Consider the following 15,137-nt stretch of genomic DNA (forward strand, 5'->3'; position numbering starts at 1 on the left):
ATTCACTGAAATAGCCAAAGATCTGCTCCTGGATATATGCAAAGTTTAATCACAAAAGAAAGCAGTGAATTTTGATAGCATTTGGTTTGGCTATTTGTAACTTCTAACAGGGTGGCTAAACTGGCCTTCCAGAAATTGCTAGACTTAAACTCCCATCAGCCCCAACCAGTATGGCCCATGTACAGGGATGATGGGACTTATAGTCAAGTAACATCTGGAGGTCCACAGGATCCCCATCCCTGACTTATAACCACCAAAGATATATGTGCCTCCGAGAAATAAACATGGCTGGGGATGCCTTGGCTTTGTCCTTAAACATTGTCCGACATTGCTATCTTTTCGGCGCCAAGTTAAAACCTTCCTCTTTTCTAAGGCATTTTAATCTAATTTTAATTTAGTTCTTAAGTTTGCTGTAATTGACTTTAGATTTATTATTTTTATTTATGTTTTTGTTGTATTATATTATGGAATTTTATTGTATGTATTTGTATTTTTGTTGTACACCGCCCAGAGAGCTATGCTAGTGGGGCAGTATAAAAATTTAACAAATAAAATAAAAAATAAATATAAATAAAACAGCAGCTTTTCCTACCGCAAGAAGTACCTTCTAGTCATCACACACATTTTATTCGTGATGGGGAAAATGGACCATTGGTCTCACCTGAAGGGTGATTTTCATAGGAGAATGCCATCATGCTGGATTATAGCTCGTCCTATCGTCCAAAGGCAAGAATGTTTCTGAAGTCAAGACTAGGGCGTCAGGCCCCTCCCACTCTCCAGTTCATTCGCAGCGAGTCCAAAGAGATATATCTAAACATGCAGGAAAAAAGGCCAACGGGCCTAGCAGCAAGAACATAACATAATAATAGTAACATTAATAATATCTGACTCTAACCTAGCGAAAACAGTAATAGAAGTCTTGACTTCACTAGAGAATTAAAATTTAATGTAATATAATATAATATAATGACGAACTGTAATATATAAACCATCCCAAAAATTATGTAGTTATCCTCCAACTGGGAGGGTCATGATGGCATTCTCCTATGAAAATCACCCTTCAGGTGAGACCAATGGTCCATTTTCCATAGGAGGAATGCCATCATGCTGGATGTACCAAAGCAGCCCATAACCGGGAGGGACCACCCACATACTAGTCGTCATTAAGAACCTGTTGCAAAACTCGTCTGCCAAATGAGGCATCGGCAGAGGCATAACGATCTATTTTATAATGCCTTATGAACGAGTGTGGAGTAGACCAAACAGCAGCTCTACAAATATCGGCAACAGGAGCGTTAGTAGCAAAAGCAGCCGAAGTGGCTGCTGATCTAGTGGAATGAGCTGTTATACTAGGCGGAACTGGAATCTTAAGGGACTCATAGGCTAAGGTAATACATGCACGCAACCAGCGGGATAAGGTGGAATTAGCTACTTTATGCCCCATAGACCTTGGATGAAAGGATACAAACAAAGACTCAGTCTGTCGTATATCCTGGGTCCTGGACAGGTAGGTCTTGACAGCCCTCCCAACATCCAACGAATGCCAAGCCTTCTCGAGCGGATGAGTAGGATTCGGACAAAATGAAGGTAGAACAATGTCCTGGTTGCAATGGAAAACTGAATTGACCTTGGGACGGAATGAAGGATCAGTTTTCAGCACAACAGAATCCTTGTGAAAGACACAGAGGTGGAGAGCAGAAGACAATGCGCCCAGTTCCGAGACTCTTCTCGCCGATGTAATCGCAATCAGGAACAGGACCTTGAAAGACAACAGACGTAAAGGCACAGTCCTGAGTGGCTCAAACGGAGGACGTTGTAAGGCCTGTAGAACCTTTGACAAACTCCATGATGGAAAACGGTGAGCTACAGCCGGCGAGCGTAGAGCAGTGCCTCTAAGGAAGCGTTTGATAAACGGATGTGAGGCAATAGGGGCGTCAGTGGAAGATACTGAAAGAATGGACGACAGGGTGGACGCATGTCGACGTAATGTGTTGGGTCTAAGTCCCAACATGAGGCCCCTATGAAGATATAGCAGCACTTGTTGTACTGTAGCCTTGGAAGGATCGATGTGTTGAGACTGACACCACCTGGAGAATGCTACCCAAGTATGCTGATATATACGAGTGGTGGATGGTCTTCTCGAGGCCAAAACAATGTCAATAACAGCGTCTGACAGGCCGGCCGATCTCAAATGTCCCCATTCAAATGTCACGCTGTTAGGTTGAGCCACTTGGGGTCCTGATGCCATACTGGGCCTTGTGATAAGAGATCTGGCCTGACTGGGAGTGGCCAGGGATCCGTCACCGACAGTGCCAGGAGATCCGAGAACCACGGTCGACGGGGCCAATATGGTGCTATCAGAACCAGCTGTGCCCTCTCGCGACGTACCTTCTGCAAGGTTTTGGCTAATAGTGGTATTGGAGGGAAGGCGTATAATAGTCCCTCCGGCCACGGCAATGACAGAGCATCCACCGCTTCCGCTGTCGTGTCCAGGTATCGAGCGAAGTACCTGGGTAGCTGGCAATTGCGACTGGAAGCAAAGAGGTCGACTGAGAAGGGGCCGAATCGATGCTGGAGAAGATGGAACACAGTCGGATGAAGTTTCCATTCTCCCGGAAAGACTTGTTGTCTGCTGAGCCAGTCTGCTGTGAAATTCCAAATTCCTCTGAGATGTTCTGCTTTGAGGGATTGCAGATGTTGTTCTGCCCAGTCGAATATGATGGAAGCTAGGCTCTGTAGAGGTCTGGACCTGGTGCCTCCCTGTCTGTTTAAATGAGATTTGGCACACGTGTTGTCCGTTCGAATGAGGACATGGTCCAAGTGGAAGAGAGACTGAAAATGAAGCAGAGCTAAGTGGACAGCCTTTGGTTCCAGCCAGTTGATGTTTTGAGTTTGTTCTGCTGTGTTCCAAACTCCCTGAACAAACTGGGAGTTGCAGTGGGCTCCCCAACCCAGGAGACTGGCATCGGTGGTAATGACAGTCCGGTGGGGTTCTCTGAACGGAGTGCCTTGGGTGAGATGTTGTACCCTTGTCCACCAGCGGAAAGACAAGCGCAGTGTGGGACTCAGGGGGATTGCTCGATGGTTTGAGTTGGCAATGTCGTGTTGGAATGGCAACAGGGCCCACTGTAGCTGGCGCATATGTGCCTGAGCCCATGGCACAATATGGATGGTGGATACCAACATTCCGAGAGCCCTGGCTAGAAGCATGACATCTGCAGAAGATTTGTGCATCAGAGACCTTGCGATGTCTGTGATAGCGGTGATGCGATTTGGGGACAGGAATACAGTCGCTTGCAGTGTGTCTAACATTGCCCCTAGATGCTGCAGGCGTTGGGTTGGTTGTAGATGGCTTTTGTCGAAGTTGACTAGCCAGCCGTGGGCCTGTAAGATATGGAGCGTGAGTGTTAGATGACGATGAGTAAGCTCCCTAGACCTTGCGCGTATTAGGAGATCGTCCAGATAGGGGTAGATATGGACCCCTTGAAGCCTGAGGTAAGCCACTAGGGTAAGTAGCACCTTGGTAAATACTTTCGGGGCAGACGAGAGTCCGAACGGCATTGCTCGATATTGGAAGTGCTGGGAGCCAAAGGCAAAACGAAGGAATTTCCTGTGGGCTGTGCAAATAGGGACATGGAGATACGCTTCCTTTAGGTCGATAGAGACAAGGAAGTCACCTTCTTGCAGGCTGTCTGTAATGGAGTGGAGGGATTCCATTTTGAACCTGCGATACTTTATGAAACGGTTAATGAACTTGAGGTTCAAAACCGCCCTCCATGAGAGATCGCGTTTGGACACAGCAAATAGGAGGGAGTACACCCCTTCCGACCTCTCTGCATTGGTGACTGGCTCTATCGCCTCTATGTCCAAAAGGTGCTGTATCGCAGTCTGCATGATGCAGCGCCTGTCTAGTGCCCTGGGACAAGGGGAAGGATGAAAATTGTTTGGAGGTATTGCCCAAAACTCAATTGCATATCCATAACAAAAGAGGTCTCTGATCCATGGGACCTGAGTCAGAGGTAGCCAAAGTTCGGCAAATAGAATCAATCTGCCCCCAACTGGTATTGCCTTAGTATTGTCTGCGTTGGCGAGACCCTGTATGAGGATGTTGACTAGCCTCTGCGGCCCTGGTACTGACCTCTACTGGGGAAACGTCTATTCCAGCCTCCTCTGGTGGAGCGGAAGTCAAATGCTGGGAAGTCAAGGCCTTGTCCCCCGGGCCGGGTTCCCCGAAAGGGCTGAGACATGCGATATGAAGTGAAACGCCTAAAGGGTCTGCGCTCAACGTTTTTGACGGTGGCCAAGATAGGCTTTCGAGTGTCCTTAGGGTTGATAAGCACTGCCCTTAATGCCTCTTCCCCGAAAAGTAATGAGCCTGCATAAGGTGCTCGTGAAAGATTAACTCTGGCAGTAGAGTCAGCCTGCCAGTGACGAAGCCAGAGGGTCCGTCTGGCAACGATCTGAGCTGCCAGGGCGCGTGCTGCTAGTTGATTCGCGTCCAAGGTGGCGTCGGCCACGAAAGCAGCTGTTTTACGCAGTTTTAGTAGCGATCTGCGCAGGGAGGCAGGATCTGGATTGTGGTCCTCGATGAGGTCGTCTAACCACATCATCGCTGCCCTGGTGAAAATAGAGGCAGATGTGGATGCACGCATGGAAAAGGCGATGGCCTCATGGGTCTTGCGTAAAGCAAAGTCCAGTCTCCGTTCAGTGGCATCCTTTAGATGAGAGTCCCCTTCCCTCGGCAAAAGAGACCTGGAAACTAAACTGGAAATAGGCTCGTCGATGTTAGGGACAGCCAGTCTGGTAGAAAAGTCCGGGGCCAAAGGATAAAGTCTGTCCGCAATGTTATTAAATCGGCGTGCCTGTAAGGGGTGGGACCATTCGTCCTTGGCCAGTTTAGCGATGGGGTCTGGGACAGGGAGGAAGTTTTCAGCTGGCGTAGGGGATTTCAAGACCCTGGCCCCTTTTAAAGCGGGAGTGGAAGCTGCAGTTGGAGTGGATTGAAGACCAAGGGCGTTCAAGATTCTGCGTGCCAGGGGCTGGTAATCTGAAGAGTCAAAGAGGCGATAGGAGGTTTCTGGCTCTGGTTCCGAATGGTCACTCCACTCGTCCGCTTGGTCTTGCAGCGCGAATGCGGACTCTGCATCAAAAGAGGCGTCATCAACGAACCTGCCCCTGGTAACGTCAAATGGGTCTGGAGAACCTGATGGGTTTGTCTCACTGTGTACACTTTGAACCCCGCTGTGTTGAGGGATAGCGGGAGGTTGTGAAGATGATTGACTCTGAGTAAAAAAGGACAGCATGCCCTGAAGTTGTGTAATGAACTCGTGGGAAAGCTGTAGCCCCGGAGATGTAGATGGTTGCTCTTGGATAGGCGGAACTGTAGACGGCCCCACAGGTAGTGAAGAAGAGCAAGCTCTGGGTTGGCTGGACATTGGCTGTACAGGAAATCCAGGAAAGTCCTCCTCATCAGAGGAAGCCGCAGGAGAATGAAAGAGAGTAGTTAACTGTGCATGATTTGAGTCCTCTGGCACTGGAACAGAGACATAGCGGGGCCGCTTGATTGTGCTGTGGCTAAGATGTTTGGTTTTGGCAACCGCTTTAGAGTGCTTATGTTTGACCGCCTTAGGAGGTTTAGGCTTGGTCATCTGGTTTGTCACAGGCTGTTGTATCGGCTTGGTTGCCTGGGTTGTCTCTGGCTGTTCTGCCATCATATAGATAATAAGGGTAGCTGTACACAGACCCGGGCAGGCACAGTACACGGCACACGACTGGGGCAGAATGCATTGGCAGATGGCAAAGTACACTGCCACGATGGGGCAGAATGTACGCTATGAACAGTCTTAGAACATGCACAGTACACGGCACACGACTGGGGCAGAATGCACTGGCTGATGGTAGGTACACTGTCACGATGGGGCAGAATGTACACTTGGAGGAAAGGTGATATTGCACAACTTGCACAGTATAGTCCAAATAGCTTTGTATATTTTCAATAGTCTTGCGCACTAACAGGTGGCCTGGTGCACTGTTATGGCAGTATTAGTAAATTTGATGAAAAGTCACATGTGCACAGTAGTTGCAGTGATTGTAGAAAGCCACAGTAACCCAGTGGTTGCCAGGGTCAGCCTCAGAGATGGGGTTGGTAAAGGAACTTATGTAGAGGTAAAAATCCTATCTGCAGCACATAAACAGGGAGCAGATCACACAGAGGGAGCTGACAAGAACCTGGGCTCTGCAAACCCCAACCCGTGAAGGAATACTAGTGGGTTCTCAAAAGGGACGGGAAAAAACGGCCACTAAAATGGCGCCCGTAAAAAGAGCGGGAAAATTCGAACAAAAATGACGGATACTTTGCCCAGCAACAACCGTTGTATGAAGAAATGAGCAAGGTGGGAAAAAATTTTAACTGTAAAAATGGAACCGCCCACGGTAGAAATACAGCCGCAGGACTAAGAAGGTAATCGCGGCTGAAAAAATTAGCCTGGAAAAAGACTTCGTGAAGGAGGCAGGACAGCTAGCGGACTTCCCGAAGCCGAAGAGAATCGGCCAACAGGCAAGCCGCAGCCGCGGGCTGAAGGGACTGACTCCGCGAGGAACCAAGCGCCGCAGATGATCGAGAGAGACAAGGCAGCCCAAACAAGAGAAGTCGCTAAAAAAGGGGAAGGCAAAGAGCCGCAGACATCGGCTCCTGACGGGCGAATGAAGCGCCGCCCGTAAAAATGAACGACGAAGGGAGCCGCAGCCGCAGGCTCCCGATCGTCAAGGCACAAGGGGAAATGGCAAAAGGACCGGAGAAAATAAAGTACGAAAGAAGCCGCAGCCGCGGGCTCCTAATTGTCAGGGCACAAAAGGAGGATCGGTAGAACAAAAAAAGGGGGGGGCGGAGGCTGCCGCCGCAGCTCCTGGCCCCGCTGAGGAAAGAGACCGCAGCCGCGGTCTCTGTAGTTTGGGAGTAAAAACACACCCCCGGGAAAACGAGAAATTGACAAGGAAATTGACACACAACACACAAACCGTGGTAAGGGATGAGACAAAGGGAAGGAACGAGACGAAACAACGTACACAAAACTCCACCCTCTATCACACAAAGACAAAAAACTTATCTAGTCACTAGCTAAAGATCTTGCAGGGACGAAAGGCAAGAATGAACTGGAGAGTGGGAGGGGCCTGACGCCCTAGTCTTGACTTCAGAAACATTCTTGCCTTTGGACGATAGGACGAGCTATAATCCAGCATGATGGCATTCCTCCTATGGAAAATGGTGTATTAGAAAAGATTTAATTAGCACCTGGGTCTGCATCTCTAATATGTATCTATGCCTTTCCAACCTGAATGTCCTGAAATAGATGTTAACCTAATACTTAAGAAAATAGTTGTTCTATAGCATAATCAATAAGCTGTATAACATACATTATACAGTAGATGCATGGTTAATTTAGCTTTGTCTTCTATCTCATGTGACTCCTGAGCAAACTAAACTTAAGCCTGTTATCATGGTTTAAAACAATTATGGTTTCATGGTAGGCCACATGATCAACAGAAATATATGGTGCAGTTCTTGTTGGAGTAGCACACTTCTGGCTTCAGGTAGGTAGGGCAGCAGATGACAGCAGGGTAGGGCAGCTGTGGTTTCCTGACCTCCCAGCAGCAGAGTCACTGCTGCTTATTGAAAGGGAGAATGGGAGGAGCAAGACAACAAGGAGGTTGGTGCCGTGCAAACACATCGGCAGAGCCAATAGGGTGCTCCTCCTGGTGTATTTGCATAGCACTGCCATCCCCACCACCTTGCCCTGTCCACTCTCCCTCTCAGTACTGCCAGGAGGTCAGGTAAGCACTGCTGCCCCATCTCACTATCCACTACTGAGGTAGGGGATTGCACATTTCAAAGCTTCTTTGTATGAAATATTCCTCACATACAGAGTAGCAGCACATCATAGAGAAGGAACTCATGCTAATTTCTTATGTGCAAGAAGTTATTTTATATGGAGGAACATTTGAGGCAGCCCCTCCCCATCTTCCCTGGGAATACTTAAGACTCGTCTGCCCAGAGAGAAGGCAGAAGTGAGGAGACCCAGGCCAGAGAGCTTGTGTTATTTATTCAGAAAATTTCTTCATCACTTTATATTCAAAACAATCTCAAGGCAATGTAAAAAAAAAATCAAGTACAATAAGACACAATTTCAAAACAATGTACAAAGTTCAACAGCTCCTGAAGTTAGCCTGAAAATATTTTGTAGCCTTTGTCTATTCTAAATTTTTAAATTGTAAACTGCCTTGGGGGCCTTGGCAGAAAGTGGTACATAAATGCAATAAATAAGTTCAGACATGCAGTTCTTCAGTGTTGTCTGAAGTGATGGGAGTCCAGCAAAAACTCCCCCACATGGTTCTATCGGCTATGCAGCTTTTATTCAAGGGGTATATGAACAACTTTGGAGTCACAAAGCCACTTTAGGTATATACCTGTTCCCACAGGCATTTGTGGCCAAAATGGCTGGGGGATAACCTCCTATGAGAATGTATTTCCACCATGAGATAAAAAGGTTACTGTCCTGATGCATTGTTTCCTTGAGGAGTCTAATATCTTTGACATTCTCCCATCTTATCACCATGCAAAACTTCTATAAGAATTCATCCCTTTTCTTACCATTTACAGCTAATACAAATTCTCTTGTAGTTTGGCCTGCAATATTGCTTGCAACACAGGTGTAACTTGCTGCATCACTCAGGTCAGCATTATTGATTTGCAGGTATCTCCCACTGGATAAGATGCGAAGTCGTGGAGTTGCCTGAGAAGAGAGTTTTCACAAGCTGAAATTATTTTCCACAATATACCTGTTCACAGGACAAGAAGCAGTACAGTGAGAATCTGGTGGTAACGGTGAGGCAAAGTGCACAAATATACTTCTGTTTATTTATTTAGTACATTTGTACCCCCTCTTTCTTCCATCATAGAATTCAAGGGGACTCACACAAGATTCCCAGATGGTTTCTCATCCAGGCACTGACCAGACCAAGATTTGTTGAGCTTCAACAAGGTGGCTTTATCTAGTTGGACATTTTAACCAATGCTCACATTCCATAACGGATTTGAAATTTTGGATCTTAGAAAAAGTATATGGAGAAAGATAAGAGCTTTTATTGAGAAGGGAACTATTCTGGATACTGGAATTAAAAACGATGACACCTAGTGGCTTAAATGAAGATTTTGAACTTCTTCCCTTAATATAATATAAAATTTAATATAAAATTTTCAGAATTTACATCGGCCCCTTTAAGAAGATACTTCTATCCAGGTGCTAATGTTTCCGTCAAGAAAAAGGTCAAATAATTTATCCCCTCCTTAACGAGGGGTCAGGGCTAGTATTTCCATTAAGAAAAGGTCAAATAATTTATCTTCTCCTAAACATGGGATAGGTGGTATTTTTTCATGCATGTAGATATATATGTGCAGGCAATCCCTCTTAGCATTGTATAAGAGGATTGTTATTAGTGCAATACAGGACCAAAATTGTTCGGTTAACCATTGAAAAAGTTTATTATGTAAGTATGGGTTTTGGTTGTTGTTTTAAGAAAAATTGTTTCAAACAAACTTTTTAAGAAAATTGTGTTTAATTTTTTTAAAAAAACATGTAAATACATGTCTATACAATGTATAGTAGTGTCTGTGACTTGTTCCGGTTCTCCTCACATCCTCAGGACTGCTGGTTGTCCTATCAGTCAGCCTTCGGATCTCCATGTGCTGTTGTTAAACGCCAGGTCGGTTCACCATAAGATCTCCCTTGTTCATGATTTAATTGTGGAGGAGGCGGCCGACCTGGCGTGCATAACTGAAACCTGGGTGGGCGATCAGGGAGGAGTTGCTCTTTCCCAGCTCTGCCCACCTGGGTATACGGTTCAGCATCATGGTAGAACCGAAGGACGGGGAGGTGGGGTTGCTGTGGTCTATAGAAGTTCTTTCTCACTCACCAAGCACCCTGTCCAGGTGTCGACTGGTTTGGAGTGTCTCCACCTTGTGCTGGGCCAGAGAGACAGACTGGGAATTTTGTTGGTGTACCGCCCACCCTGCTGCCCAACAAATTCCCTAACTGAGCTGACAGAGGTAGTCTCGGAGGTATTGCTGCGGTCCCCTAGACTATTGGTACTGGGGGACTTCAACATCCATGCCGAGACTGCTCTATCTGGGGCGGCTCAGGACTTCATGGCCTCCATGACAACCATGGGGCTGTCTCAGGTTGTTACTGGCCCAACGCATGTGTCGGGACATACTCTTCGCCACTGGACATGGAGATGGTGATCTGGTGGTTGGGGTTTTTTCATCTACCCCATTGTCATGGACAGATCACCGCTTGCTGAAGTTTAGGCTCACAGCGACCCTTTCCCTCTGCAAGGGTGGGGGACCTATTAAATTGGTCCGCCCCCGGAGACTAATGGATCCTGAGGGTTTCCAAAGGGCTCTGGGGGATTTCCCGACTGAGAAGACTGGCACTCCTGTCGAAGCCCTGGTCGGATTGTGGAATACGGAGATGACCCGGGCGGTTGACACGATCGCTCCCATGCGCCCCCTCCTATGTAGAGCTCATACAGCTCCATGGTATACCGTGGAGCTGAGAGTGATGAAGCAAGAGAGGAGGAGGCTTGAGTGCAGATGGAGGCGGACTCCTGACGAATGCAATTATGCCTTGGTGAGTGCCTCTTCTAAGCGGTATATAGTAGCGGTGAGGGCAGCAAAAAAGAGATATTTTGCTGCCACAATTAAGGCATCTCTCTCCCGCCCGGCGGAGCTCTTTAAAATCGTACGAGGGCTTTTACATTCTGGCCCTCGGGACATCATAGATTCATCTGTAGCCCGATGTGATGAGTTCGCGAGGCACTTCCAGGATAAGATCGCATGCATTCGCCGGGACTTAGACTCCAATATTATGGCAGTGGGATCTAATGAAGCATCCAGAACACGGTCTTGTCCTTGTTTATTGGATGAGTTTCAGTCTATACAGCTTGAGGATGTTGACAAGATCCTTGGACTGGTGCGGGCGACCACATCTGTGCTGGACCCTTGCCCCTCTTGGCTGGTGAAAGCTGGCAGGACCGGAACCGCTGGCTGGGCCAAGGAGATAATAAACGCCTCTCTGAGAGAGGGAGTGGTCCCTGACTGCCTAAAAGAGGCGGTTGTGAGACCGCTCCTGAAGAAACCCTCTTTGGACCCAGATAACCTGAACAACTATAGACCTGTGGCGAATGTTCCGTTCCTGGGCAAGGTGCTAGAACGGGTGGTTGCCGGCCAGCTCCAGGGGCTCTTGGATGACACTGATTATCTTGATCCATTTCAATCCGGTTTCAGGCCCGGTTTTGGCACTGAAACAGCCTTGGTCGCCCTGTATGATGACCTTTGTCGGGAGAGGGACAGGGGGAGTGTGACTCTGTTGATTCTCCTTGATCTCTCAGCTGCTTTTGATACCATCGACCATGGTATCCTTCTGGGAAGACTCACGGAGTTGGGAGTACTGCTTGGCAGTGGCTCCGCTCCTACTTGGTGGGTCGCCACCAGAAGGTAGTGCTTGGGGAACATTGCTCGATGCCCTGGACTCTCCATTGTGGAGTCCCGCAGGGATCGGTACTGTCCCCCATGCTTTTCAACATCTACATGAAGCCGCTGGGTGCGGTCATCAGGAGTTTTGGGGTGCGTTGCCATCAGTACGCTGATGACACGCAGCTCTATTTCTCCTTTTCATCCTCTTCAGGTGAGGCTGTTAACGTGCTAAACCGCTGCCTGGCCGCAATAATGGACTGGATGGGAGGTAACAGACTGAAGCTCAATCCAGACAAGACCGAGACGCTGTTGGTGAGTGCCTTCTCTGCCCAGATGATGTTCATCCTGTTCTTGATGGGGTTACACTCCCCTTGAAGGAACAGGTGCGTAGCTTGGGGGTTCTTTTTGATCCTTCCTTGTCACTTGAGGCCCAGGTGGCCTCGGTGGCACGGAATGCTTTCTACCATCTTCGCCTGGTAGCCCAGCTACGTCCCTATCTGGACAGTGACGACCTCGCCTCAGTTGTTCATGCTCTGGTAACTTCTAGACTGGACTACTGCAATGCGCTCTACGTTGGGCTGCCCTTGAAGACTGTTCGGAAACTACAACTAGTCCAGAATGCAGCGGCCAGATTGCTGACGCGGACCAGAAGGTCCGCTCATATAACACCTGTTCTGGCCCGTCTGCACTGGCTTCCTGTTTGTTTCCGGGCTAGATTCAAAGTGCTGGTTTTGACCTATAAAGCCCTACATGGCATGGGACCGCAATACCTGGTGGAGCGCCTGTCCCAATATGAACCTACCCGGACACTGCGCTCAACATCTATGGCCCTCCTCCGAGTGCCATCCCATCGAGAAGCTCGGAGGGTGGTGACTAGAACCAGGGCCTTTTCTGTGGTGGCCCCCGAACTGTGGAACAGCCTCCCTGATGAGGTGCACCTGGCGCCAACGCTACTATCTTTTCGGCACCAGGTGAAAACCTTTTTCTACTCCCAGGCATTTTAAAGTGTGTTTTAATGGCATTTTCATCATTATTTGTATTTTTGGATGTTGTTTGGTTCTTTTATTGTTTGTTTGTTTTGTTTTCTTGATTTATTGTATTTATATATTGCTTGTTTTTTATCTTTTTGTACACTGCCCAGAGAGCCTTTGGGCTTAGGGCGGTATATAAATTAAATTAATTAAATAAATAATAAATGACATTTGTCCCCACTGTTTTAATATATTATAGCCCCTGATGAAGGCCTGTAATTACAGGCTGAAACGCGTTGGGCTTCTTTGAAAAATATTCTGCAATAAAACCAGTTTGGGCTTTTTTGAAAAAAATCTCGCAATAAAACCAGTTTTCTATAAAATACTTCAGCATTCTGGTCTTTGACCCCCTTTTTCTACATATCGAATTGGATGCTCACCACTCTTTATCTGCTTTATCATATTCCCCCAGACCATGCCCTGGTTTCAGACCAGGGAGATTCAGACAGCACCCCTCCCCCATGGCACCTCTGACCTTCACCTTGATTTCTGCATAGCGGCCTCCACGTGTAGAGCCAAATGTGCATACACACTGTTCATGTAATCTGCACATCATAAAATGTAATTGTAAAAATTAAGTGGTTCAAGCCTACATGCCTTAAATGTGCAACTAGTAGGAAGGAATACATCTGGCTGGTGCAAAGCTCATCCACCACTCTGCATACAGTTTGAGCATCTTCAAAAGCTCAAGACAGATTTAAAATTACAGATCTTAAGGGAAAGACACAAAAACATACCTGCACAATTTCTCCATTTTTGAGCCATGTGATTATAGGAGGAGGCACTGCATCTGATTTGCACTCCAGAATAATCTGCCTATTCTGCAGCACACTGAGATTTTGAGGACTGCTTGTGCCAGCAATATTAGGGGGAACTGTCAGAGAAAAGTCACAACAAAAAAATGGTAAATGAAAATTTAATTTGCTTAGAGGGCCACTATGAAATTTTGCAACCCTCAAGGTAAATTACTTTTATTACAGGCAATACTAAAAGTGAAGCTCATGCTTTGTACAAGAGGTATGCACTGTTGCTTATCTGAGAATCAATTTGCATAAGCATTTCAGCAGTTTCCAGCCACTTCAGCTTCACCAAGCAGTGTGCACACATGGCACACATTGACCCAAATGGAATTCAGCCTGGATCTGGCTTTTGGCACACCATTGCTAATCCACGTATAGTACTAGGCTGCCCGTACTACTGCCACATGCTGAACTGGCCGCGTAGAACAGACTTAATCGACTGGCAAACCTCCTCCTGATGGATTTCCCATTTCCACATGCTGATTATCACTCCAGTATTTTCCTAACCTTTAACAGATCAAGATAATTTGATCCGTATGAATGTTTCCTCTGTAGTTATTTACTAAAGCAATTTTCCCTAACATTGTGCTCTCTGGGTGTTTTGGGTGACATCTCCCATCCCTTACAATTTAGCCATGTTGGTTGGGGGCAATGAGTTTTGAAGTTCAATAACATCTGGAGGGCCCCAGCTTGAAGGTGGTGGCTCTAAAGTGACCATGAATCAGCAAACCATGTAACGCATGTGCATCAATGCCCCTAACACATCTACATAAGGCATAATCCATTTGAACTCATAACCAATCTTTTTTTAAAAAAAAGAAATCAGGGGTGCTTCAGATGGGTTAAAGAGAAGGGAGAGAAAAAGCTCACTCTGGACATATGCATGACTGTCATACATGCAGAGTTCTCGAGTACAGATTATAGGTCAAACTGATGTGCATTTGATATTTGTGCACGATGAAATACTCCTAATGCCCACAAGCTGTGCTGTTACAGGATGGTAATTCTGTTGGTTTAATATTTGTGACCTTTGTCACAATTTGTAAAAAGAGGGACCAATCTTTTAGATTTATATTATTTATATTTATATTGTTATAATTAATATATTTATATTGTTATAAACTTTGTTCTGAAGAGACAGAAAAGAGGCACGGTATAAAGCAAGAAATCCCAGTTGAAAATGGTATTCACTACTCTTCTACCTCATATTCTTTTCCAGGATTCTTCTATCTGTTATGTTCAACAATATCCAGTCTCAAATTTCAAACACAATTACACAGCAAGATTAAATCTTCTAAATTAACCTTACCATGTACTCTTACTAGAAATTCTTTGTCAGCATCTCCTGCAGGGCTAGAAGCCAAACATGTGTATCTCCCTGTGTCTTCCACCTGCAGGACGCCCGAACAGCCTCAGTTAGAAATAAAATTCAAACAAATTCAATTATAGACAAATTTAGTAGTTGTTGGAAAACCGTTTGCCCAGATTGGCCAATAATCACTGCTGTGCCAATACAATCACCTCTGCCTGAATGGAAGAAGAAAGAGTGTACATCTGTGGCTGGGTGTGTATTGGGGGAGGGAGAGAGAAAAGGAAGTAGAGAGGGAGTGGACTTGCAGAACTGATGAAAAATGAAATGCAGGATGCAAAAGGAAAGATAAACTAGAGGTTTAAAAGGATTCTGGTCACCCTTACTTAATTTGGATGAGGTTTTAAACATTTGATTGAATTCCTTTTGGGTTATTTTGAAACCTAAGTCTCATGTTCAAACAAGTG

General features: G+C 46.4%; 1 protein-coding gene across 7 annotated transcripts in view; it reads right to left on the reverse strand.

The window, feature by feature from the left end:
* HMCN1 (hemicentin 1) overlaps positions 1–15,137 on the reverse strand; it is a 393,372-nt gene that overhangs the window by 87,803 nt on the left and 290,432 nt on the right. For all 7 annotated transcript variants that reach the window (XM_061634028.1, XM_061634030.1, XM_061634029.1 and 4 more), the window contains 3 exons: positions 14,671–14,752; positions 13,299–13,435; positions 8,648–8,789 (listed from right to left, as the gene is read on the reverse strand). In XM_061634028.1, coding sequence (XP_061490012.1) covers positions 8,648–8,789; positions 13,299–13,435; positions 14,671–14,752 — 361 coding nt within the window. The remainder of the gene's footprint in view (positions 1–8,647; positions 8,790–13,298; positions 13,436–14,670; positions 14,753–15,137) is intronic.

Source organism: Rhineura floridana, chromosome 6 (genome assembly GCF_030035675.1).
Source record: "Rhineura floridana isolate rRhiFlo1 chromosome 6, rRhiFlo1.hap2, whole genome shotgun sequence".
NCBI classification, from domain to species: Eukaryota; Metazoa; Chordata; class Lepidosauria; order Squamata; family Rhineuridae; genus Rhineura; species Rhineura floridana.